We start from the raw sequence: 27,563 nt of genomic DNA on the forward strand, positions 1-27,563 counted from the left end.
CGGGTCCGTCGTTGCCTCGGGGGACAGCTTTGCCCCAGAGGGTCGCGCAGCCCTCGCGGCGAGTTACAGGTTCACGGGCTGATTTAGCTTGGGAGAGAGCTCCGGAGGCCTTCTAGTCCGGCCTGCTCCGGCAGCAGGGCCGGCTGGAGGACAGACCGGGTTTCTCAGGGCTGCATCCGGTCGGGGCTTCACAGCCTCCGGGGAGGGAAACTGCACTCCCTGTCTGGGCAACCTGTTCGTATGCTTGAGGGTCCTCGCGGTGAAAAAAAGTTTTTGTTGTACTCGCCTTGATCTACTGGTGATGCTGTATTGGTCCAGCCCGCGATGCTGCTGGCCACCTCTGCCTCCGGAGAATGTGTTTAGGTGGCTCCTGTTTAGCGTGCTGTCCCCCAGGTCCTTTCCAGCAGAGCTACTCCCCAGCCAGTCATACCCCAGTGTGTCACAAGGGGCTACTCCTTCCCAAATGGAGATTTGCATTTGCTTTTGTTGAATATCAAAAGGTTCATGTTGCCTAATCCCTCCAGCCTGTCTAGGTCCCTCTGTACATGAGCCGTGCCCTCAAGGGTATTGATTGGTCCCCAAGTTATATGTCATCTGCAGACTTTTATCAGTGACCTGAAGCATGGTCACATCAAGATGTTAAATAGAACATGTCCCAGGATAAATCCCAGCAGTCCTCCATTTGCTATTGGCCTTCAGGTAGAGTACAAGCAATTGTCTCTACCCTCAGAGCCCCATTGTCCAACCAGTTGTCAGCCATCCAGTTGGCCACCCACCCAGACCATAATGTTGAGGATACAAGAAGATTGTGGGAGGCTGTTGAAAGCTGTGCTAAAGTTGTGAATGCCATCTACTCCTTTCCCCTCATCTGCAAATCTAGTCATTTTGTCAGAAAAAGCAATCAGGTTGGTCAGGATGATTTGCAGTTGGTCAATCCGGGCTGATTGTTCCCAGGCACGTCTTTCATGTGCCCAAAAATGTATTCCAACAGGACTTGTTCCATGGTTTTCCCAGGGACCAAGTGAGCATGACTGGTTTGTGGCTCCCAGATTCTCCTCTTGGTGTTTTCTGAAGGTGGGGGAACATTTGCTTTTCTCCAGTTATTGGGACCCTCCCTCAATTTCATTTCAAAGATGACAGTCTTGCTCTGACTTCAGCCAGCTCTCAGCACCCTTGAATGCAGCCCAGCTGGACCCAAAATCACTTGCCCCACTCAGCAACCACCCCATGTGTCCTTGTTTGGCCGTTTGCTACTACTGTATCAGTAGAATCTCTTCTTGTTGCCCTTGACATCCTGGCCCATTTCAACTGTAGGTGAGCTTTTACTCTCCTAAGACAATTCCTACATGCCTGAGCAATGTTTCTAGATTCCTTCTTTGCAGGCAGCCTGTCACTGATTTTACCTGCTGTATTACTGTCTTTTTGCACTGGAGTGCTATCATAAGTTCACTGTTAGCCAAGCCAGTCTCCTGATAGATCTACTTGTTTTCCTGAGTACCAGGAGGGACTGTTTTTATGATTGGAGGATGTTGTCCTTAAAGACCTGCTGCCAGCTTTCCTGAGCTCCTTTGCCCTTCAGAGCTGCCTCCCATGGGATCCCGCCTACTGGTTCTCTGAATAAACCAAAGTCTTTCCCCTGAAGTCCAGGGGCTGTACTCTGCTACTCATCTTCCTCACACACCTCTCAGCATCTTGAACTCCACTATTTCAGGGTCACTACATTTGAGGCTATCACTGATTATCACATGCCAAACCATTTCTTCCTTATGTGTGAATAGTAAAGGCGGAACTGCTGCATCTCCCCTGCTGCCACTTTCCTGAGCTCCTTTGTCCTTCAGAGCTGCCTCCCATGGGATCCCGCCTACTGGTTCTCTGAATAAACCAAAGTCTTTCCCCTGAAGTCCAGGGGCTGTACTCTGCTACTCATCTTCCTCACACACCTCTCAGCATCTTGAACTCCACTATTTCAGGGTCACTACATTTGAGGCTATCACTGATTATCACATGCCAAACCATTTCTTCCTTATGTGTGAATAGTAAAGGCGGAACTGCTGCATCTCCATTTCAGTTTAGAAATGCATTGACTGACTATGTGGAAGTAGCTTAATTGTGGGATGCTTATTCCATCCAGTTCCACACTGGATAAGAACATTGTTTTGAGATCAAATCTAGCCTGGAACTATTTTGGCCTCATTCTCACAGCGCTGTGTGCGCCCTGGCAGCTTTGGGCTGTCTGCATTCATCACACAGATAAGCTGCCACCTGGATAACGCAGCTATGCATAACCAGGGGTTAAATACACATGAAATTGGGGGTCTTAGTCATTCACTCTTCTCCTCTAGATTTTTTCCTCTTCTTTGCCTTTCTAGTTATGGCTTTATTCCTTCTCATCAGACGTCTTCAAAAAAAATTTGTCACTCTGTCAGTGTGCCAGTACAAAGAGAAAGGGATTAAAATACCCTAGTCTCTTGACAAGCTGCTTTATGTAATGATTTATGTTTTCATTCTGCTGGTAATGTTCGTGGAACAACAGTGGAATAGTTGATGGCTTCAAGACTTCCCCAGACTTAGAGTGAAAAAAACCCCTGGAAAATGGAAGTTTTAATTTTCTGTTTTGTGATTTGTACAAATGAACAAAAAATATGAAACTGTCTAAGAAAAAGAAAAGCTATCCTTTGTTGCCATGTAGTCATATGAAGTATTGATTAATTACTGAAAGGCTAGGAACATGTTGAGTAGCCAGATAGGGCAGACTCATTAAAATCTTTTTAGCACCAGAAGAACTTATGCATATGATACTAGCGGTGGTGTTTTATAATCTGATAATTGTATTAGCCGTGCTCCTATCTCTGCATAGGCATTGCATATTTTAGAGCAGCCATGTTTTAGTAAAACATCAACATATTACTGTGACTGTTAAAACAAAACAGAAAAAGTCAGATGACTGGGACATCTCTCTGAAAATAAGCCAGGCTAGTCTTGTAAGGTATGATTGAACAGTATGTTTGAAGCCTGACTGTACTGGGTCAGCATAGCATTAATAGGATAAAACTAAAGGGACTATTTTTAGTGACTCAAATTCAAATTTTTTCATATATTGGTCTCATCCAAGTACATTTTTCTGCAACATTTTAAATCTGACAAGACTAAATTTTACTAGGTGTGCCGACTTAGTATGATCATTTTCTCTTGAAAGGTGTTTGACTTTGACAATACATTTTCTCTTGAAAGGTGTTTGACATAGCTAATAGAGCTGTCTTGGAAAAATAAGTTCATCTCTGGATAAGAAATATTTCTGCTTAATACAGCATGCAATGAATATAAACTATAAAGAGTGTGCTTTTAATTTAGCAAGTTCACAAATTAATTACAAGGGAAATTAGATTTGTTACTTTCATCAGTGTTATTGCTATACACTAAACATATTCTGCTGTAGCCCTCAATTTAACTTTGATTATGAAAGCATGTATGTTTCCTTAAGCCATTTGTCACACCTATTTAAATGCTAAGATTTAAAATGACATAATTGCAAGCCATTCTACCTCATTACTTATTTAAGAGAATATTTCTATATATATATCCCTAATTTTATACTTTCTCCTAGCAAAAGGGATGTACACATAGCAATTGTTTCTGCTGTAAACAGGTCTTTGAGGTTTAAGATTATTCCTTTAGTGTGCATCCCAAAAGTTCCAGTACCAGGTTTGTGTTCCTCCAGATTATTTGATGGCATATGTCAAAATCCCAGGTCTCTATATTTGTACTTCTTGCAACAAAACTAGCACAAAGAGTATGCAGAAATTAAACCAGGAGTAAGAAGTCCCTTACAAAAGAGACCTCAGAAGGGAATCTCCCTGCTAAATCTGGAGTTCAAGCGCTAGTTTTCTTTAGATTGTGTTCCTTTGCAATCCTAGTGTAAGCCTCTAGCTATAATCTAATTAACTGTCAGACAGATGGATGCTTACAGTGCAAGTTATTCACTTATTCAAAGACCACTTTCTCAGAAGAACAGAGGCACCTGTCTTTGTGACACAAGCTGCAAAGTTTTCTTGTTATAATCCTTTGCCTATCAGCAGTTCTATAGGCTCAACAGATGACAGGAACACAGCCTGAAGTACCTTTTTTCATCCAACAGTTAGTCTGTCATATCTCCTATAAATCTTACTCAGAAATGTGTGGACTTTTTTAGGTGTATGTAACTGAGGGGAGATGTAGAAAAATCCAATTTTACATTGGAAGTTGAGACTTTTTGGGAAGGCAAGCCAATGAAAGGGTATGTATTATTAAAAGTTATATATACACACTCAACAGATTTTGGGTTTGTTAGCATAAATTTCCATTTTATATTAAGACTAGACTCCTTTCTAGCATTTCTTCAGAGGAAAAGAAATATGTTGTCAGGTTTATAGTGCGTTAAAATAAACACAAGGAAAGAAACAGGTTCACAGTATAAAATCTTCAGTAGCAACTCCAGTTTTGTTGGTATATTTTTCTTTACCAAATCCTCTATAGCGTATACAAAAACAGCAGAATAAGTAAGAGCCTTTAAGTATCAATTCAGGAAGAAAACAGTCTTGTCTGGAGTACATTTCATCTGCTTTAACATCATCATTTAAACAGTCTGCATTAAGAACCAAAAAGCCAGAGTAATACAGAATCAAATACTTGGGACATTGAAACAATCTTTTTTTCTTAGGTAATATTCAGTAATAAACACTTATAAAAACACATTTCTCATAATTAACATAGTTTTTAATATATGGACTGGTGCCATAAGTAGTCTGAAACAGAGGTTCTTCATTGAGCAATTTTCACTGGACTTCTTATGCCACTGAAAAAAAATCTGCAGAGGGGCATAAAACTCATGACCAGCAAATATCCCCGTGGATAAACCTCCTTAAAGCAGCCATTTTTCTTAAAACACTATTACACCATCATCAATAGCTTGTTGTTCAAGAAAACAATTTACTACCAGAATAAGTGTCTCAGGAAACCAGTGCCATCATGTTTGTGTATCAGTTCCCGATTATCTGCAAAGATGACCAAGGTAGCTGGCATGGTTTCAAGTAGGTAGTTGATGGCAATGTTAGTCAACTGATTGGTGTACCCATTCCTCCATTTAGTGTGCTTTACTTCTTGCAACTTGCAGAAACAAGTAATTGTTTTCCTGCTGCAAAATAATTAGTACTGCTGCACATTCGTTTTTTTTTTTAAACATTTAATTATTGTTACATATACCAAGGCTTTCAGTTCAAGGACGTACAAGGTCTTAATTTATAGAATTATAATTTATGTTTTTATAAGTTACATCATGGCTATACACTTAAGCCATATCTACACTACAAACTTTGGCCAACAATCAGAGAGAAGAGGTGTGATCCTCATCAGTACCACACTGCACATACAGACTGTTGTAAATGCCATTATACTGGGGGGGGGGGGGAACCCCCAAATCCCTCCTTTCTGCAAAAACACGCTCACAGTTTTGCTGGTATGAGTTACATCCATGCCAGGACCCAGGAATACTCTGCCAGTATCATATGCTAGCACAGTTACACTGGCAGTGCTCCTAGGGTTCCTGTAGCTTCAATCCAATTTCTATCCCCCCCCCCCTTTTTTTTTCCTTCCTTTCAACTGTTGTGGTTGCACAACTCCTTTATTTTTTTCACCTTCAAAGCAGCATACCACATTTTCACAAAAGGAAGTATTCAAAATGGTCATTTAAAAAAGTTTATTACATCAGTGAATCAGCAAATAGTATTTATTTCAAAGCCACATTACCTTATTTTCTCCTTTCTCATCTAGATTTAGCTGTACTCAATAGTAGTAAAAATGGGACTATAAAATGTAGAATGGAGATGAAATGAAAAAGATGAGATGTAACCTGAGGACTATTCAAATATAACGTACTTTCAGCTCTTCTACCCAAAATGCAGCTGATTTGTGTAGATTTATGCCTTACATATTCATACCAGTATGTCTGTTATAGAATGCAAATATTTTATGCCCAAATAAAAAAATCCTATAGGTTAGCAATATCTTTAATTGTATAACGTAGGTTCTGTTAGTGAAGTTGAAATAATTTAGCCTCCCTTTACAGACAAGGTGACATTAATTGGATTTGTGGAAATGGTAATGAAATGCACTAGATGGGATGAGTAATGGGAAAGCTCAGACTTTCTATCTGCTGGTATTTCAACCCACCAGATGATTTTTCAGTTTAGTAATAGATACTCAGTCCAGCCTCAAAATAATGAGGTTTTAGAATCTCTCAATAAGTTTGCCTAAAATTGGAAAAATTCTACTGGAGCATCATGTAGTCTTGAGATGCATTTCAATGCTTTAAAAAAAAGCTTTAAAAGTTCTAACAATTTAGGAATCTAACTGTAAGTATTTTCCAGTAATGGTCTTTGCAAATTTCAAATCCACGAGCTTACTTCAAGAAAGCAGTCAGATATGTGGAAATCTTAAGTCAATCCAGAATATGAACAAGACAGTAAGTTTCCTTGGCTTTTAATTTCTTCATTAGTTTAAGATCCAAGGAACTGTGGGTTTTGTTCACTTCGTAGGAAAAAAAAAAGTTACTTTTGAACTCTGATTTACCAAAAAAATAGAAGCCCAGAGATTTGCAGACATAATAAAATTTATTTAAATTCCATGCATTACGGTAGCTACAAGTGTAGTCATATGAAACTGAAGGACAATAACTTCTTCTGTCCATACAATGTAGCTGTAAGTGAAATGAATGGGAGTTCCACAGTTACAAAGAAACAAACAAAACAAAACAAAAGAAACCAAAAAAGGTCAATCTGTTTCAGTTTTGAGTTGTCTGTGAATTCAGATACAGTCACTAGACTGTAAACTTTTGGGGGAGGAGATGGGCTCGCCACAACTGTACAACTGAAAATGTTTAGTTTAAGACATTCTGAAGAAGCTCTGAAGATACCTTTTAATACTTATTACTAATACTCTGGGAAACGAAAAAAACTCCGTTAGCCTTCATCCTAATTGTTAGAATCAGGATAGCAATTGTAGACAGTCCACTTTCAAAGTGCAGCTAAATAGGGTTTTATTATACAGCTCCTTCAAGTTGTACTGAGTAAGCTTTATTTTGAACCAGTTTTGCTTTAATGTCTCAAGAAAAACTTCACTGGTCCTCATAAGCTTACATTGCTTTTTGATATGCAAAAATTTACAGACTGTGCTTGATTCTGACCCTCCCATATTTCAGTATGTGCAAACTCTTACGGATTTAAATAGTCTCTCTCCCTCTCAGTTCAGACTGATCTTTAAAACAGCAAGGATTATCCAGTCCTCTAAATTAAAGACAGGGTGAACTGAGTAACTTACATAACCGGCACTTTTTAATTGGCCCAGTTCTTCCACAAAATGCAGCTCTTATAAATACTAATAGGCACTATTGCCACAAATTCTCTTATTTTTGCAAGTTTCACTGATTTACTGGTTGTTAGCATTTTCTGCAGTTAAGAGTTTAATAATGCTGAATTTTTATAAAGACACAATATGTAGTTCTAGCCTTCAAAATTGACTTACTGTGTCTAGTAATGATGTTAAGTCAACCTAAATTTGCTGAAGATATTAACAAATGTAAAGCTAATGAAGGTGCCACATCTGCATGAATGTTTTTTAATTTTAAGAATGCATTCAACAAAGGGAAGGGGCAAACCTAATTATTTGAATACAAACTTGATTGAGTGCCCAATTGCCTCATTTAAAACTGTGTGTGTGGGGAGGCTGAGTTTAGAAAAGTCCAGGTAACCAAATATCTAGGTTACTGGAAAGTTAAAAAGCTAATGCAACTGCGTTACATCCGGATAAAAAACATTATTCAAAAGCAATTCAAATACCGAAAAAGATTTCAAATTGAATAGTTTATTAACATGGTAGTCATCTTTGTAACATGTGCACACACACTCGCACACTCTGAATGATCTGCCTGGAAAAAAGAGGTCTTAATATATATGCTGGGGGAAATTAAACATTAAAAATCCTTTAGATTTTCATAATTATAGGCAATTATGTCCACATCACTTACAAAGCTATTGCCGAATCTTTCCAAGGAAGCAGAATTTGGGAGGAAAAAAAAATTTCTTTTTGGGAAAATTCAACAGTGGCATAGCAGAGCTCTCAATATGAGAAAGCTGACATAATGTGGACCTTTGCTGTGAAATTTGTCTTTGCAAAATATGGGGAGAAGTTTATCAATGGGCAGAAAATAAGAAGGCGGTGTGAAGTAGAGGCTTTTGCAGAGTCGATTTTCCTCACAGTATTGTGCGGGGGTCATTGAGAAAAATGCTTAGTCCTTCTCTGGAACCAGTTTCAGAACTTTTCCAATTGCAATGGTCTTACCTAAACCAAGGAGACAAACAGTAGAGTTACATATATTGTGAAAAGAATGAGTTACATATATTGTGAAAAGAATGTGTAAGTCTCTAAGAACATGAAAAAACTTTCCCCCAAAATACAGGCTCTCCAGAGTATTAGAAATAATACAGAGAATAAATTGATGTATTGTAGAATGAAAGCACCAGTGTATTTTTATTTTAAAAGCACAATAAAATCTTAAAAATAATAAAACTGCTATTCTCACAGTAAAGAATACAATGTGGATTGTGGAAAGCCTGCTCTGTATTCATCTAAGGAGAAGGCAAGGCAGAATCATTCTACTAGATCTTTTTACTGCTTTTAAAGATAATTTATTTTAAATACGTCCCACAAATCTATGATTTTTACCAGGGTGAGCATGAGTTAAAGGCCAACATACAACTCCCCTTATCTTTTCTAACTTTAAATAGAGAAACTATGGTATTCATATTGTAGGTGGACATTCCAGGATGCATTAAGAAAACAGGGCTGGTAATTTTTCAAATTCAACCTTTTGTTTCACAGTGCACATTTCTGTACATTATTCCTCTAAAATAACACACACTTGTTACTAGCAAGAACTCTGCACAATGACAACAATTTGCTTAGATTTACGTTTCCATTGTTAACCCAGATAGTGATTTCCACTAGATATCAGCATTTTAATACCTCATTGCCATGCATGATCTCCTATTTCAAATAACCGTATTTTGGCAGCAGTTATTAACTGTTGATCAAGCAGTCTTACCCTCATCTCTTAAGGTAAAGCGACCCATCTGAGGGAAATCTTTGAATGTCTCAAGACAGATAGTTCCTGCTGTCCTTAAACGGGCAATGCATACTTGATCTTGTTTCACAAAACGGGGCCGTGTCTTACTTTTTTCTCCTGTTTTTTTGTCTACCAAGCAGATTAAGGCCTGTATAAGAAAAAAAATTAATAGCTGTGAGTACTAAAATAAGGATTATTTTTTCTTTACGAACAAAACTGAAGTGGTCTAAGAAAGAAAATACTTAGAAATAAATAAAAAAAACCCCAACTTCTAAGATTTACTGCATAAGAGAGTCAATCATGACTTACCACACTTTTCAGAAGGCTTATGCTAACAGTTACAGCCATTTTTGGCTGTATTACAGTACTGACCAAAGATTCCATTCAAGGCTGGAGCATTGTTGCATTTGTTGCTCTACAGATGTATGTCATTACAGAACTCCTCACCCCAACAAGTGGATTGTCTATATTCACATCACAACTTAAAAGGACACTTACTGTTATCTCAACTTCTTCAATACAGGTGTGAATGTGCAGCACAGCATTATAACCTGGGCAGATAATGGATTTGTGCTCAATTATCACTATCTGTAAAACAATTAAAAATAAGTGCATTTTTCCTCATTTCAATTATAAAAGAGCAGAGAATAACCAAATACAGAACTATATTAAAATGTATAGTTGAACAATACACACACAACAAATTTTTGTGAAAGAAACAATTTATAAGCGACTAAGTTGTTTATAATATGAAAGTGTAAGATTGAAAAATAGGCCTGACAAGATCTTGCTTTCATGATTATAGGTATCTAAAACTTCATTAAGAAGTTATATTCAAAACAAACAATATTTTAAAAACTCAAATTAATGATGTCAGTGTTAGGTATGTATGTTATTGTCAGTTTAGAGATATGATCATGAATAAGAAAGCTGAACTGAAACTTCAAACTACTGAAGTTTAGATTGGGTGAAACACAAGCAAAGTATTTTAATGCTTTTTACCCATCTATACAGCAATTAAATGCTAGTTATTCTACCTGGGCATCAAACGTGCGTCCAGAATGACAGAGATTGTTGGGATCACAGAGAATAAATCCTGGAAGGATCTCTTCCTCTTCAATTCCCTTCAGTCTGATCTTCAGATTTTCACCTGGGGCTACTGAATCGGTTTCTACATCATCAGAAAGGATTCCAAGAACTTCCACATTGTGCTTAAAGAAAGCAAAAATGCAGTTTTCTATTGTGAATATTTTAGTCTGGTACAAAATCATTTTAATACAACAGGATTCCAATAAATAATTCCATTACAGTTTACATTAATTATATTCGGTTCTGCAAGCTTCAGAACATTTAAAATATTTGAATGATGAGTTACTAAAATTTAAAATAGCATATTTAATCAAATATATTTTAATAGAATTCTATAGTATATATTCAATGGAAAGCAAATTTCAAAAAATATCCACTATTTCTCAAAGTGAAATGAGTTTAAGACTTAAAAGAGATGAGAGATACAATGAATTCATATTATCTAAGAAGAATGCAAAAGCCACATTGTTGTATAGACTCGTTACATTCAAAATGTAAGTCTGAATATTAATGCAATCCAGGAAATCCTAGAATCCCAACATTCTACAAGATTTCCTGGAGAAGATGATAAAAATACCAAATGTGTATTAATAACGCTCTCCAAGCAAACACCAAAATGTATTTCCTAATGTTCCTATGTGTTGTACCCTCTCTTCTGATTTTTGTACCTTTACACAGTGCTAGAGACCAACAGAAAATAAATATTGGAAAGGCAGAGAAGTTAAAAAAGGAGTAGTTTCAGAAAGAGGTCTATTGTTCTGACTTCCTGAAGTTTTAGTTCAATCCTCGTTAGCTGCCAAAGTCATAAAAAAAGTGTGTCACCAAAAGCACTGGGTATTTACTGAAGACAAATTCTATAATGGTTTAGTTAAAGCCATTTACACTTTATTAATTTCTCCTAATCAACCCCAAAATAACATGGGTGTCAGATGCGTGTCAAGCAGTTTTATAAAAAGCCAGTCTGTTAAATTATCTTAAAAATTGAAAAGCATAATCTCAAACTGTCTAAGTTTAGTTTCAACTTTCAGCAGCTCTTGAGAAAGGTGACATGGAAGACAATCTAATTAACATATTTTGATTAGAAAATACCAACTTTCAGTAAGCTGTATATTTATTGTACATTTGAGTATTGATACATTTTCTAGGAAACTATCTCTACCTACAGCATTGGGAAAAGTGTGTCAGCTTAAATCAAGATGACATGAACAGATAAGAACAATATTTCCAAACCCTTTTTGTAAGAAACCAATGGAAACAACCACCACCATTAGTTGAGTACACTGTTCTCATCCACTGCCTCTCCCCAACTATGTTTTCACATCCTTCATTTTTATATTTTCACATTCTTCAGGGCAGCACAATGTTTCCAAATAGTGATCTTATATTATGGAACAGCTACCTACCTGCACAAACAACCTATTCTTAACTAAAGCAAACTTTAGGTCTTTCATCGGAACACACTGTGTACTGTTTGCATCCTTTAAATTTTTTCCTATTGCCCTTTGGGGAAGGGAAAAGAAAAAAAAAAAGAACAAAACAAAAGGGAAAAAAGAAGGAAAGTTTTGAGCAATATTAACCCACAGCAGGAAAAAAGTTTTGTGGGCCAACTGTACAAATGCAAAGTACATCACAGTTTATTTGGACTGTATTTATTTGTAGCCCAGCAATTGAGCTTACTAAGGAGAGACAACATGAGTTCTGAATGCTAAGGAAGTAAGCTATACAACCCTCCCCCCTCCCGAAACATCACCCATGTAAAACATGAAAGCTGTGTTGTGTTCATCTGAGCAACAGAAAACTTTCTGATTTAAAGTAATGAATATCTTTAAGAATCAAGCTCTTCTTTAGGGTAGTAACATTTTTTAATATCTAAACCTTACCATACCTTGTTTGGCATCATCACAAGCTGTTGTCCTTTGCAAATAGAGCCCGACTCCAGCTTCCCAAGGACCACAGTGCCCATATCCTTAACAGAAAGAAATTATTACATAAAAATTGAAAACATTTTTCTAAAGAGTCTGCTCTATTTATGATTTAACTCTAAGTATGATTTCTTAACCCTATGAGGATATGTAGCACTGCTATACTTAATGTTTTGGAAACTGTTCTCATGAAAGATTTTACAGATTTTAAGAGTCTTATATAATGCCAAAATTATTTACTTCCCCTCGCCACCCCTATTCTACAGTTGGAAATGTAGACATATCAAAGAAAAAAAAAGATACCCTCTAAAAATACAGTAAATAGTCCATTTACTGCTTTCTGAAAACAGTCCATTTATACTTTCAATCCTGTTATTTTAATTTGTACCTTATATTTATCCACAATTGGCAGCCTGATTGGTCCATCAACTGAACGGTTGAAGTTTGGCAAATTATCCAGGTATGGAATAAATGGTAATCCACTAGAAGAGCAGAAGGCATTTGTTCAATTTCGTGAGCACCTTTCTATTTAAAAATTACTCAGAATGGATAAATGCAGTCCAACAAAAGGAATGATTTTTGTTCTGTCATCATTAAGAACAGTGACCTCTAAGAATTAAATCTATCATAACATCCCATCATTAGTGTCCACTTTACCCTAGCTAACAAGTTAATACCCAGGAAATGCATGCAGTTTTTAAGTTACGTTACAGGCATATTTTACACAAGTTATTCCTTTGGGAATCTTGCTAGATGTGCAATATGCTTTGGAAATACAAAAAACCATAAGCTAGGTCCAAACACTATTTTCATGAATACTTTTTAACTGCCATGAACAATATTGGAAAACATGACATCCAGTGAGAGACATGGCTTGTCACTAATTATAACACAGCTTCAAGCAAACTGTTCACATCAAACAATTACTCATTCTAGCAACATGTCAACTGCAGCATCACTGGAAAATTCAAGGGCTAGTATAGCACAAACTCACAAAGGCAAAGAATACTGCTAATACTATTACAGTTTGCTAACTTTAATCTTCTGCAGTTAGAAAATGCTTTTATTTGGCTCATTGCATGGCTGTGTTCTTGATGCCCTGATTGTATTTCCCCAAGCACTTCAGAACACAGCTACAACATACCATGCTATACTTCTTCACTCTAGCATTTACTTTTATTGAAATATAGCAAATATCCAAGTTGTTCAATTCAAGATACATACATATACCAAGGACAGAATTCTGACTGTTCTTTAAGGTTTGCTCCAGTCAGTCCTGAGCAGGGCATGAAATGAATATCCTTTTTGGGATTGAAGCCAACTTTCTTCAAAAATGGCACCAGTTTCTCTTTACATTCCTCATATCTATTAAAATGAAAAGCAGATCAAGTAAATTTCAATTATTCCAGCATGACATAATACTGTGCTTAAAAAAAACCAAAAAACCAGAGACATTTAATTTTCATCAGTTAAGGTATTCTGTGAGCAGCAAGCAAACCTAATAAAGCTTAGTGACCTATTTGCATCTTCTCCACAATCTTCCAGCACAACTTGGTATCGTCTATTCCCCCTCATTCCTCTGCTCCATAAAGCATCATTATTTTTCTCCATATACCTCAATTACTGGGCCAGGTAAGCAGCAGCATATGCTGTATCGGCTTTTAAGCAAGAGATCCAGGCCAAGATAGCAGGACAGACCAAGCAGACAGCTACTGAGGTCATGCTGCAGGCTTTCACTTTAGTGGTGGCTCGGTCTCCTCCAATCTCCTACATAATTTCCTAAGACAATGTTATTCATTTCTATTACACTTCTTCCCCTCAGCTGAATTCAATAACGTCAGAAGGTTGGGGCAGGACCAAGACAGCACAATTGGGCATGCCTTATTCTCTTAGTAAACTAGGCTGATGTTGTAAGGTTGCATAGTCCCTCATAGCTTTCCACAAAAACTTTCACCATTCTTGACAGCACAGCAAGTTCTCTGACAACTCTTCTTATCACACTGTAGAAGAAAGCCGTATCCCGTCATTACACAAGTATCTCTAGGGAAGGACTAAGTTACACTTTTTAGCATCCAGCTTGAAGGGGTGATGTAACAGAAGCCATAAAAAGACCTAAGTTTTGACACTTAGAAAAATTAAACCCCTTTAGTAACATTTGAGTGTTAAGGCAGAAAAGAATAACTTAGTCCTTTTTACTAGTTATTTAAATATTACATATTGATTTTCTAGTTATTTTTTACGTAGCCTGTATCATCGCAAGATTCCCTCCCCCCTCTCAGACTGTAATCACGAACCACTTTAATATATTATTTGCTTGTTCAATTCAGCTTATCATAAAAGAACAAATCCAGATAATACGGGGTGGACACATAAGGTGAACAGCATAACACTGTTCTCACCAAATCTAAGCTAGGAGTTTAGCAGAAACGTGGCCAAGCAATCAAGAATCTGGCAAACTAAACTACTGAAAACAGAGTTGCTTCCTTTTAGGTTCAGTATAAAGTTTCCAAGTAAACAATTACACTATGTTAGAATGCATGGATTTGTTAGATATGGCTGCACAGATCCAAACAGTTGAAAGCGAATGTTTTAAAGTAGTGTAGAACTTCAAGCTTAGTTGAGAGGCACGGTCCTAGGCACTATGCTTCTGTTTTTCCTGCAATTTTGACAACCTCTGTCTTTAGTCCACCAGTCTACCATTCTTTCAGCAAAAATGAGATGCAAAAAATTACTAAGGAATAATTTTATTTCAGTATCTTTTCATGAAGATTTTTTTTTTTTAATATTGAACTCACCTTTCATTACTCCAGTTTACAGTTGGATCATCCATTTTATTAATAAGAACTATTAAATGTTTTACACCCGCTGTTTTTGCTAACATGGCATGTTCTCTTGTTTGTCCACCTTTCTCAAATCCAGTTTCAAACTCTCCTTTTCTTGCAGAAATAACCTAATTAAAAATACACATTTTAATAAAAGTTCTACAGTTCTCTCAACAGAACAATCGACAACGGGTAATACTGCGTTAATTCAAGAAATAACTTTGGGTAGTCAAAACTGGTAAAAGCTTTCAAAATGCACTGGTATATCCTCAATATTACCCATTAGTTTCTGCACTGACATATATAAAAATCACATGACACCTGTGGACAATTTTATGAAGCTGTTAAGTTACTCCAAAAACCACTCAACTTGGTAGACTTAAGATTTGAAAATTTTGCCCACTGTAAGTAACCGAAAGAGTAAACAAGCAAACAAAAAAATAAAAATCAAAAGTTTAATTCCATGGTATATCCAAAATAAAAATCTGATTTGTCCTTACCAGCACAGCAAGATCAGCTTGAGAAGCCCCACCAATCATATTTGGAACAAAGCTCTTATGTCCAGGAGCATCTAGAATAGTGAAGTGTTTCTTCTCAGTTTCAAAATAGGCACGACCCACTTCTACTGTTTTACCTTTGTCTCGTTCTTCTTGGTTTGTGTCTAAGGCCCATGAAAGGTACCTAAAAAAAACCAAACCACCCAAATATTCTATTTTTATATTAATTTTTACTAAATTTATATATGATGATTTGTTCATCATGTCTTTTTTTTCTGCTCTTCTAACCGCCTCAGCATTACTGAACTTAAGCATTTCCAAGACCAATAGTGACTTTTTATTGAATGTTTTGTGTATATATAGTGAGCTGTAGTGCCCAGTGCTAGCTCTCCCTCACACACCTAGAAGGATGCAATTCTAAAAAACAATTTTCAATTACTAAGTTCTCCAGGTATGCTCTAACTTCAAATACTTTTAAGCTTTGCCTCAGTTTGAAAAACACCTCTGGACCAAATACAAAACGATTCCTCTTTCTCAGCATAATTAACTAAAAAATTAGTTCTGATTTGCACATATGTGCATCATGAGAACTATTATTATTAGTTCTCATTTATTTGCACATATTAAACAGAAGTTGGCTATGAAATAGACACCACCTTTATTCACCTTATCTTTGATACTTTGATCATATCAACTGTTGTCTCCTCCTAATTATATTTTATCCCATTGGCCATTGACAAACAAGTTAGATTTAAGTTAGACAGATGAACTGAAATTTCAAAAAAGAGGATTAGCTCCTTCAGGTTTTGTGAAAATTGGTGACTAGAAAGGAGAAAAAAATTAATATTCTCAGTAAGGAGAAGAAAAGTAGTAATAACTAAATTGAACTGGCTTAGTGTACCAATATTTTTCACCATTAACAGCAGCTAGTAAAGATCTTTAGCTTGTCTTTTGTATTAACTGGATAATGTCTGAAGAGACGCTGCTAGCTCAGCTGACCAGTGATCAGGGAGGGAGCATCAGGGACTATTAAACACAAAGATGTCCTTTCCAGCTCAAGAGGTTCCTGAGTCAGAGAAAGCAGTAAACATTGGGAATTATGGATATACAATCACAGTCTTCCCCAGGCAGTAGCTATTTGCCACTGATAGAGGTCTAGACAGCATGCTAGATGGCTTTTGGTTTGTACCAGTATGCATGCTCCTGTATGTTGTAATCTTCACCACAGCCTGTGTTTCTGGAAGATTTCAGTCAAGCCAAAGGTCAGGTTTTACTCAGCTAACAGAAGTCAAGCAGGAATTTATGCATGGTAGCTGGATGGGAAGTCCTTTTTGCACATAGGGTTTTTTAGGGAAAGATGCATTTCTGACTGAAATGTCAACTCTGCACTATAGTATAGAATTTTCTGAATCACAAAGTAAAACTGCTCAAATTTCAAGACTCAACATATGAAGCAAGCTAACAAGGTCTTTGATAATGACACAGAGGTACATCATACTTTGTTCTATATCATGACATATTTTAAAGAATAAAAATAGCATTCAAGGAGGCACCTCCTGCAATTTACTCTCTAAAAGAGGAGGGGGGAAGAGGAAATTTGTTTTTCAAGCTGTCCACTGTTTCTGAGGAAGGTCCTGAAATATTTATTACTATGGTCAACTCCCAACAGGGGGATGATGCTTGCTTGATAAAAAGGACGTGTGTCACCCTTTCATCTTCTTCTCTCACACATAATACAATTAGTTCAGGTCAATGCCCACCCCTTGAGTGCTCCATTGCTGCTCTACCCCTAAGGAAGTCTTCAGCTGCTTCTTTTCCAGAGACCTTTGAACCCCTATTTTCCTCCACCACAGCCAAAACCGGAAAGCTTCCAAAAGAAAAATCAGTTTTCCAGGAGTTGTTTGAAGGAAAAAGCAGGCTGCTATATGTGCTGTATATACACACACATATACACAAACCCAAAAACCAACCAAAAGACAACAACAAAACCCAAAACAAACAAGAAGCCTGCAAAAAATCCACACATGACAGCAGCAGCATCTTGCCTGGAGGAAACTTAAGAACTGCGGACCCTATTTTTATTCATATAAAAATGAGATATAAGGTGACAGCCAAAACTATTCACTCGCTCTCTCCTCATGTCCGCCAAACTGACAGCTTTAATCTCTCTGCTGTTTACAGGTGAAAGACATACAGATAGAATGACCCCAAGAGCTGCCTGAGAAAAGTGCCTGCCTGCCTTGTATTCCTTTTTACCAACTAGGTTTACAAAAGCGTCGGAGCAGCAAAACCTGTTCAAATGTGAATTGCACTGTTCCGTATAGTTTTAGTTAAAGAAGTACTGGAGGAAAACAAAGAGATTCCTCCCCCCACACTCGAAACCCATTCCAGCAGGAAGCCAGTGCTACAGGGACAGAGACTAAAAAAACAGTTTCCCATTTTCATCACAGTGCAAAGAGAAAAGCATGCCATTATCTCCAGTAAGTTCATACCATGTTTCTCTGTTTTTTTCTTTAGCTTCTCTTTCATATTTTTCAAGTGTTCTTTTGTCAACCATTCCTGTCAAATACCTAAGAAGGGGAGAAAAAAAAAAAAAGTGCAATTTTACATAAGTAGAAACATAGTTCCAAATAGTTAAATACTTATACAATACCTACAGATTATTTTGAAAAACTGGAACAGCCTGATGCAAGCAGCAATGGAATTTTTTCTCTACAAAAAGCCACCGCATTATCTGATATGTAAAAGTACACCAGTACCACTTTAGCAGAAGTATGAGGAATGTCTTTTTTTAAGCCTAATTGTAAAATGTTCTGCAGAGGCAAGTTTTGAAAAGGAACTACATCTGTTAAGTCCGTTTCTCAGACTAGTCCAATATTTCCAAATTAAGTAAAAATTGTGATAGGAACATTTTTCACACACACCCCTCATTTCTGAAATGTAAAGAAAAATAATTTTGGTTTCATTCTTTATAGATAGAACAAGGAAACTGATATTTTAAGAGAGATCTTTTAGTTATGAAAAGAAGTGAGTAGTGTACAGTGTTATTATATTAAAACTTTCATATTTTTCCCTCAGATATTTCTACCTGATCTTCTAATAACAGTAATCTACTTAGTTTGTAAGGAAAACTGATTATAACAGTAAATAAAGGGTTAATGACAAAGTTGGTACAAGCACCCAATTCCCCCCCGCCTCTTACAACAAAGGGATATTCTGCAAAAATGAAAGACCACAAAAAGCTTTAGGAACATAACACATCAGTAGGAGTGTTAAGAATAGGCATCTCCTTGTACAAGGAGAATACTCAGACACATCAGACAATAAAATGCTAATTTGCTCTAGTATGAACTACAAGGTTAAATGTAGCATGACAATGCCAACATTCCAATTTGGTCAAAACAAAACAAGATGAAAATGCCAAGACAAAGACCTCCCACTTTTGCTGAGAATATTATTTTAAAATCATAGAAATACTTCGCATCAGCAGGATAGTATTTATTTCTTCATGTACTGGTTTCCATTTCTTGTTTATTAGAAACTGTAAGATCTAGCTACGTTTATTTACTTTTGTCTCATAAAAATATTGCAGTTTCTAGATACTGTTTCTAAAATAGACTTAAAAGATTAACTGTTATAATTTCACATTTTGAAATCAAATTATGCCTGACAATGTTAGCACCAGGGAATAAGGATATTCAATTTTTTTTAAAATCTTCAATAAGGATATAATTTTTTTTTAAATCTTCACAAAAAGGACGAAGTTTAACAAAGGGTATAAAGCAGTTTCAAACAGCATTTTAAATCTTCACAAAAAGGACGAAGTTTAACAAAGGGTATAAAGCAGTTTCAAACAGCATTTTAAAATAACAAAGAAGAACAGAGTCACGTTCTAAGAAAGGAATCCTTTTTTTTTTTTAATTTAATAATGTATGCCTTTGCATAGTTGTTTCCATTAAGTAAGTGAAACTCCTATAGCGGTAAGATTAGATCTGCTGGAATTAAGAAATTCCAAAGACAATAAGTAACTAAATTGACAGGGAAAGCAACATTTTATTATAAAAATATTAATCTATGCTGATTAAAGCCATAAAGAAAATATTACTCATTTTACTTAATGTATTTTTAATTCACAAGAACAGCAAATTTTAAAATTTTAAGATCTTCCTTACATTATTTGTCCTCCAATAGTTGACTTGCCAGCATCTAAAAAAAAAAAGTCATTCACAAGTTAAAAGAAAATCCTTGAAAAAGAAGAAAAAAATTTATGAACAAGGTAATCTAATTTATTTCCAAAGTTATATATTTTTAATTGTAATTAAGTTTTTTGAAGCATCTCTCTGCTTCCCTTGTTTCCATAATTCATTGTCCATTCAATTACACTGGATTTTGAAAATTCTGTTTTCATACATATAAACTTGGCATTATCCATAACACCCCCCCCCCCCCACCCCCCAACAAGCAGTGATCCAGCAAAAGTGTGGGTTAAGAGTGTGGGAAGTTCTTGCAAAAGCCCATTCCCTGCTTCCTTTCTCCCTTGTTCCTAACTTCTGTAGGCTGCTCTTCAATATTGGGATGTACCTCTGCCCACTGCCTCTTTACTTTGTGTGACTCCATTCTGAATTTACCCAAGGACTAAGTTACAGTACTTTTAAGGTGATAAGAGACTATACAAATGAAAATACAGAATTTACTGTAAATCTTGTGATTCAATAATTCTTCTGTACTTTTGACACCACTTAAGATTTTTCTGAAGCTTGTTGAAACTATTCAATTGGGGCATTTTGCTATAAATGCTTCGTTTAACCCTGAATTATGTTCGTCTATTGTTTATAGCTCTACAATTTTTAGTATTTTGAATTTAATAAAAATTAATAAGAACCCTCCGAAAATATTTAAAACAAGCAGAAAAGGAGCTCCGCTTTCCGATTTTGTTCTTTGGACCATTAACACAGACACGTCACTTAAGCACTCAATAGAGCAGGTACTTGAGAAATCATGAACACAGACTGTTGTGTCCAAGAGAACACAGGCACTCTATCCTTGGCACTCTACCCCTGAAAGACCTTCTTTAAGTTTTTTTAATTTTTCCAGACCAGCTTCATTAGAATGAATGCTCCTATCAGCCTCAAGACATGGCGAATACATACATCCCTACAAAGAACAGGATTAATTTCTAATCCTCCGAGTTCTAGATAATACACAACACAAAGATCCAACTACTTCACATTCACTTACAACTTACCTACGTGCCCAATGAATACTACATTTACATGCTCTTTTTTAGGAGCACCTGGCGGTGCTACAACAGATTTCGGTTTTGGTATTTCCTCCTCCTCTTCCATCATTTCCTGAGCGCTTTCTTCAGAAGGCCCTGCATCCCCTGCAGGACCACCTCCTAGCTCTGCTTCACTTGTTTCTTCTTTGTGGTCCCATGACTCTTCCGGGGACATTTCTGTCTCTCCATTTTCCACTAAAAATTAACCAGTTAGATATATTCAAATAGATAATGAAATTAAAACCAATGACTATGGAGAAAAGCCCCTGCCCCAAAGATGCAATCAAAAGACTTCAACTACCCAGTCTGTTAATGTCTTCCTATATAAAAATCAGCAACTGCTTCTTGTTTCTGAAATGATTATTACTGGGAGCTTTCAAACTAGCTTGCGTGCTGATGTCAGAAAACTATGATTCACAGGGATTAAGAAGCTTCTGTTTTAACAAGGCAACAATTTTACAAGGAAAAAACAAATCTGAAGATACACTCAGACCATCATGCTGGTCTGAATTCACAGACACCTGCTACCATATGTTTAGAGAGAAAAGGAGAGGAATAGTGGTTTAAGTTCTCTCAAAAGTCATACAAAGAGAAAGATACAATTTCCATGTTCTGATTGCTCATATTACTGATCACTTTAACGTTTTTTGTTAATCACCATATCACACATATTAATGGGACTATTTTGTAATATGAAATTATTTTTTAATAAAACACTGATGCTTTTTCAGTGTGCAAGTAATCCAATTGCACCTGTCAATGCATACTAGTGTTCAATTACCTCTTTCCTAATCTAAGTATAAAAACACAATGAAAATTAGTAAGGACCAAAAATACAAAGGCTCAATAAGGTATTCTTCAATTTTGTTTGCAACGATTCAGCAAAAGCACTATAGTAGTATTTTATAGTACTATCATAGTGAAATGGAACAATTCCCATCTTACCAACAGATTCTGAAATTTCCATGTTAACAGCAGCATTTGAACCTAGGGGGGAAAAAAAAAAAAGAAAAAAGGAATCATTAAGGATACGCATTTACCACGATAGTATCAAGAACAAAGAAAAACAGAGTGACTAAATTAATAAAAGGATAGTTCAGATGTTTGGGCACTTGCCCATGCTATTTAATACACAAATTCAATTTTAAAAATTCTGCTTCATGCAAGCTTTATGACCTTCAATAAACCACTTGGTCTTCATGTGCCTTGCTCGACTGGCTATAAAATTGTAAATAACCACAGATAACCACACTGCCTTACAATAGTAGTATGAGAATAAAGAGAATAAAGATTGGAAAAGGTTCATAGAGATTTTTAAAAAGGAGATTCTTTGCAATATTTTTTTAAAAAATCACATTTAATGGAGCTGCGTTGCGTACTGTCAGAACACAAAAACAATTACCTTCACAAGAGGCTGTCTGCTCCTCCGGAGAAGTCTCTACAGATGTGCCTGCAGAGAAAAAAAGTTTAACTTTTAAAATACACTGATGTAACCAATTTCCCATAAAAGACCATCTCCCAACTTTATTGGAAGAAGCGTATTTAAGAAAACATACCTCCTCCCCTGAAAACAGTAATAAATTTAACCTCCAAGCACAAATACTTCTAAAGAACACTGCCTAAAAGTTGTGAAAATAATACACCAATTCTAAAACCAGTTCAATTCCTGCCCCCATGGAAAGATACCCTTAAAACAAGTTTTAAAGGACGCAATTTTTCTATACATAGTATTTTACCTGCCCATCCTTTTTGGGCATGCTGGCTATTTTAAGTGTTAGTATCTAAATGGTGTTTAAAAATGTCAAACCAGTTTCACTGTACCCAAAGAAACAATGCGTGTGTGGTGTCACAACTGTACAGAAAGGTTCTGTGAGCTTCAGCTTATAGGCATACCTACAATGCTATCGCACCTCAATTTCACATAAGCATTGAGTAAAAAATTGAAACATCTATTAAGAATAAATTCTTAAGATCTTCTGTAGCTATTAGGGTCAAGAGATGATGAACTCATTCATATGCCTGCAAAGTTTGTCAGTCCTCTTAAACACCATAATATAGTCGCATTACTCGGAGGACAATTTCACCAGTCACGTGCATATCAAAGCCACAAGTATGGTTTTTGGATACATCATTCAACCTTCTCATGCACTAAACCATGCCACAAAACTATATGCTGAGGTATAACTAATTATTAAACCTACTAAGAGTGATACGTTCCAATTAGTAATTATACCACTTGATGTTTTGGGACATTATTCTACATGATCAAGAGGCCTTCTGTAATTATCCCTAAAATCTTAACCTATTTAGTTTTCTCGTGGTATAAATTCAACTTCATAATTCTTTGATAACAAGTTCATTATCTTATTTTTTTCAGCCACATACCAAATTCATACCCTCTATTTAGCTGTACTCCAGCTCTCCTTCAACCCCGTTATAAAAACACAGATCTTATAGCATTACTTGCTCTATATGCATGATGGAACCTAAAGATGAAACAAATCCCCTCAAAAGAACAAAAACATACAGAGAAGGACCTGATTCTAAGCCTCTCTGCTTTCGCGCTGTTTGCGTATTTGCTGCAGACTTCTATAAACTGGAGCAGTGCTGCAAAAGCTGGAAGAGGGCCAGAGGACAAAGCTTGCAGGCAGGGTGAATGTGGCTCACAGCACAACACCCAGTGACCAGCAGCAGTGGAGGGGGCACAGCAACACAGAAGAGGGAACTGTTCCGAGCTAGGTTCCCTACACTCCTGTGTTATAGCATGTATGATCTGCACTCCAGGGTCCCAAAACCACAGGAACAAAACTTTAAGAGAATGATTTAATATAGTAAGTAAAAGCATAAGAAATGATATATTACTCCCATTTGAGAGCTGGAAAAGACTCAAATCAGCCCATTTATAAGTGTGGTAAGCAGGTGGCACAGAATCTAGGTATGAACCTAAAGCCTCTGTTTTGTAACACATCAGAAGATTGTTGGCTATTTCACACATACTATCATAGGGATGCATAAATATTTTCATTACAAGATCATTTCAGCAAGGTTTTGATTTCACTCCTGAAGTTTTTCCATAATGAAAAACGTATTAGATGACAGTATTTATGCACTTGCCTTGAAACGGAAGCTCTACAAGTGGTTGAAGTTATTTAATTCCTTAGAAATACACTGTCAATCAACAGCATTCATAATAAACTCAGGTTTTACTTTCTGGTCTGTAATACAGCAGGCATACAGACAGGAAAAAGAAGTTTCTTCACAGATAACAGAGAGGAGGTAGGAAATTGTTAACCTAAAAAGGTCCATCTGTTAAATTTTGTATGAGTCTAGCACACAAGAGAATCAATAAGTTTGTGTATGGATCCTAAGCAGTACTAATGCCACACAATCAAGGGGCAACAGATATTCAGTTATGACCACAGCCACTTATTAAATGCTGGTCACTTTGGTACACAAGTGGCAGACATGCTTTGAAAGAGGACACTGAATTACATGAAACATACACTGTTCCTTCAAAGCAGAAAAGGAATACAAACAGCTTTCTAGAAAAGTTCATTGTAAAGAAACCAAGTCAAAAATAAATAAAGAATCTTAATTTCAAAAAGAACAGGCTTAAGTGATAAAAATAAACACCCCCTCAGTAATTGTTTGCCTCTGATAAACAATTTCAGGTTATGTCAGGTTATTTCAGGCACTACTACATTGCAAACAAATACACAAGAGAAAAGTCTGACTTTAAAGGGTCAGATTTATCATTTGCTCTGTATGGAAGTGAACAGATTGCCTGAAGTGTGCCTTTAAGACAATCACCTGAAAAGAAGGATGCAGTCGTACTGCTTCTTAAACCATTGGGTTGCCACATTTTGCTCTTTTTCATCTCTTCTCTCATGTCAGCCCTAGTGCACGTATGACTATTGAAGCTCCACAAAGGGAGCTGGTCTGACCAAAAAACTGAACTAGGAAAGAACCTACCAGCTTTCGGGTGGATCAGCACTCTGAAGCAACATATCGGCTGGGTGGAAGAGCACTACTAGTGCCATGGCAGAGAGGACAGAAAGGCAATCTCAATAATTCAAGGAAAAACACTTCAGCTTTAAGTTTCAGTTCTGAAACACTTAGGGAATCTTTGGATCACATAAAAAGGAGATGACAATTCTGAATCTAGCCGAGATAGGCTTACTACCTAGGACTCAGTACTGGATTAGGACATGAGAAGTCGTCCAAATTCCACACTCTCCCTGTAGCAAAACGTTTGGACAAATCCAGTGAACTGAAGTAACCTTGCTTATTTTGCCCACGAGATAAAGACAGTCATTGCAACAAAATACCTTTAAAGATGAGGGAAACTGAGAAAGGTTCTAAGTAGTCCTTGTAACTTATCCTCATCTCTCCAAAATATTTAAGTAGATATGCAAAGATTTTCATTTTGTGTTTTCTGGAAGTCGGGAAAGTAACTAACAATATTTATGGTTAACATAGTTTGCTATTACTGTAAAAACATCACATACAGCAACTTAAACACAAATTAGAAAAATCTGTAACGCATTCCAAGTTTAGCTTGAAAATTCTAGATCCTCATCTGTGAAAATAATTCAGATAGGAATCTTGTCATATGAGAGGGATTCAATATGTAGTTTGTATGAAATCTGGTTTTAAAGTCAGAACATGTCTTAAACGATGCCAAATCTTTAAGTAATGCTTCAAATTCTTGGTTTTACACACGATAAACAACAGTTAGATTTTACATAGCATCCTCCATCTCTCCTCAAATGGTAAGTCAAGAACTGTTGTTGCAACCTTATTCACTGTATTACACGAGATAAGCGGTTTATCTTTAGTCCTCCTGAACATCAGAGCCCTAGAACATTTTTTGGAATATCTTTGTTGTCAACACCAAAGGCAAAAATGGATACACATGCTGCGTTTATCTACTGGTAGACCATCACACAAGGACATTATATAACTCAGTCTTGTCTGAACAAGGTAAAAATTATTTTTCTTTTTTTTTTTAAATATAAAATTCACTGGAGGAGTATGCACACTCCCGATAAAGAGTCCAAAATTGCACAACTTTTAAAACATGGTGATTGGTCTCTTTAGAATACAGCTAGCGTCCTAAAGAAATACTGCAAGAATCCACTCTGCCTATTTCATTCACAGACTACAGCTGATGAGTTTGTTGCGTATTACAGCAAGTTTTGTACTCGCATGCATTTCTGTTGTACAATAACCAAAGCTGAACAGGTAGAAAAATTAAAAGTTACCACTCAACCTCTGAAAATATTGTTTTAAAACAGTATAAGCCAGGAACTTCACAGCATTAACAGTTTAGAATGCTTGTACAGAAATAATAGAAAATTGCTTTATAATTTAATTTATATTAGAATGAAACAAGATGAGCATATATAGAACAGGTATAGCTAGTAAACTGGGAATCAGTATTAGAAGAACTGCAGTTAAAATGCAGTATTAAAGTCAAACTCAAGTGCTAAGCAGTACTGACAACTTCCATCTTTATGTAAACTGCAGTATTTACCAGATGCACAGAAGCAGCTGAGCGATGTCTCCACACAAGCAGATACTGGTTAACTGGTAATTCCTCAGAAGCAGTTACCTGAGCCACAATGCAAATGCCTTCACAGAATTGATGAGAGGCTGTAATTTGTTGCTATGCATGGCAGCACTCACAGCTCCCAGCCTGCTCTGCTGCTGGAACATAAGAACCTAGACAGTACTGGTACTTGACAACTGAGGTAGACTATGGGGTTAATGAAACTGTTTGCAAAACAGAGCATAGAGATTAAAAAAAAAAAAAAGAGAGAGAGAAAAGAAAAAAGGGCAAATTCAGTTTGAAAGAAGTGTCTTATCTACAAAACTTAGGTGGTCTGTATAGTAAGTTTGTTGTTGCTCCTCCAATACAGGCATCAAGTTCCTTCACAGGAATTCCTGGAAGGCTGAAGAGTGAAGAAATGCATGACATCTGCCTTAGGATTCCCATCACCTTTTCGTATGTGCGATTTGAATACCAGAGTTCAATACATATTTATACAATAGTCACATAGCCTCAACAGTTTTCATGAACTACATAACAGATGTTTGCACCCCCCCCCCCCCCCCCCTGTTTTAGCATAAAGGGAATTACACCAGAGTAAAAAATAAAGGTCCAAGTCAAACACACAGAGCATGAGAATCGGAATAAAAAAACCCACAAAACCAAGAGAGTCTTAGTTAACAAAAAACCCACAAAAAATTACTTTAAGCACAAATAAGTGCTAGAGCTAAACAAAGTATTTCATATTCAGTATTTGAAAATATACAGAAAGAAAAGGTTTTCAGGAGTTCACTGTAATTAAGGCAGTTGTTTTGAAAGTTAACTTAAACCCAAAATTATTTTCTTCTTGCCTCTGCCCTGCTTCACAGCCTGTGCTCTAGCTTCACCAGTGGACACAGAGATGCATGCCCAGTTTTTAAAATGCACCAATGTAAGAGCAGCTTTAATAGTTTTAACATGACTTTGTAAAATTCACAAAAAAATTAGCACTTGCTTTGTATTCATAGGATTTTACTACACGTTAGCTTAGTAAAAGACCCACCTTTTTGCTTCCCCAGTGAGGACACACCTCAAGTTTATCTTATCTAAAACCAACATGCTTCTTCACAACTAAGCCTAAGAAAGCTTATGGGGATTTTCAGGGAATATAATGAAAAAAACCTCTTCCTTAAGGCCAAGTATTTGTGCTCAGTTGATAACTTGATTTTTGAGACAGATAGTCAAAAAATCAAGCCCTGTATTAGAACAGT

General features: G+C 36.5%; 1 protein-coding gene across 1 annotated transcript; it reads right to left on the reverse strand.

The window, feature by feature from the left end:
* Nucleotides 1–4,459: 4,459 nt before the first annotated feature.
* On the reverse strand, nt 4,460–22,207 carry GSPT1 (G1 to S phase transition 1). Its single transcript, XM_009281638.1, has 14 exons — nt 22,165–22,207; nt 21,708–21,749; nt 20,730–20,957; nt 19,657–19,690; nt 17,977–18,054; nt 15,488–15,668; nt 14,961–15,115; nt 13,390–13,530; nt 12,554–12,647; nt 12,129–12,209; nt 10,192–10,365; nt 9,653–9,742; nt 9,134–9,302; nt 4,460–8,370 (listed from the first exon to the last, which is right to left on the reverse strand). The coding sequence occupies exons 2-14, from the start codon at nt 21,727–21,729 to the stop codon at nt 8,318–8,320; spliced, it is 1,500 nt and encodes a 499-aa protein (XP_009279913.1). The 5' UTR covers nt 21,730–21,749; nt 22,165–22,207; the 3' UTR covers nt 4,460–8,317.
* Between the last annotated feature and the right edge of the window lie 5,356 nt (nt 22,208–27,563).

The sequence above is a fragment of the Aptenodytes forsteri genome, unplaced genomic scaffold (assembly GCF_000699145.1).
Source record: "Aptenodytes forsteri isolate BGI_AS27 unplaced genomic scaffold, ASM69914v1 Scaffold84, whole genome shotgun sequence".
Classification (NCBI taxonomy): Eukaryota; Metazoa; Chordata; class Aves; order Sphenisciformes; family Spheniscidae; genus Aptenodytes; species Aptenodytes forsteri.

Bases quoted from the DNA above. Each gene is read 5' to 3' on its own strand.
- GSPT1 (XM_009281638.1), bottom strand. From the start codon at position 21,729: ATGGAAATTTCAGAATCTGTTG. The intron at 19,691-20,729 runs GTAAGTTGTAAG...TTTTTTTTTTAG, and splicing joins AGTATTCATTGGGCACGTAG to ATGCTGGCAAGTCAACTATT. The intron at 12,210-12,553 runs GTACAAATTAAA...CTTTCTGTTAAG, and splicing joins CAATTGTGGATAAATATAAG to GATATGGGCACTGTGGTCCT.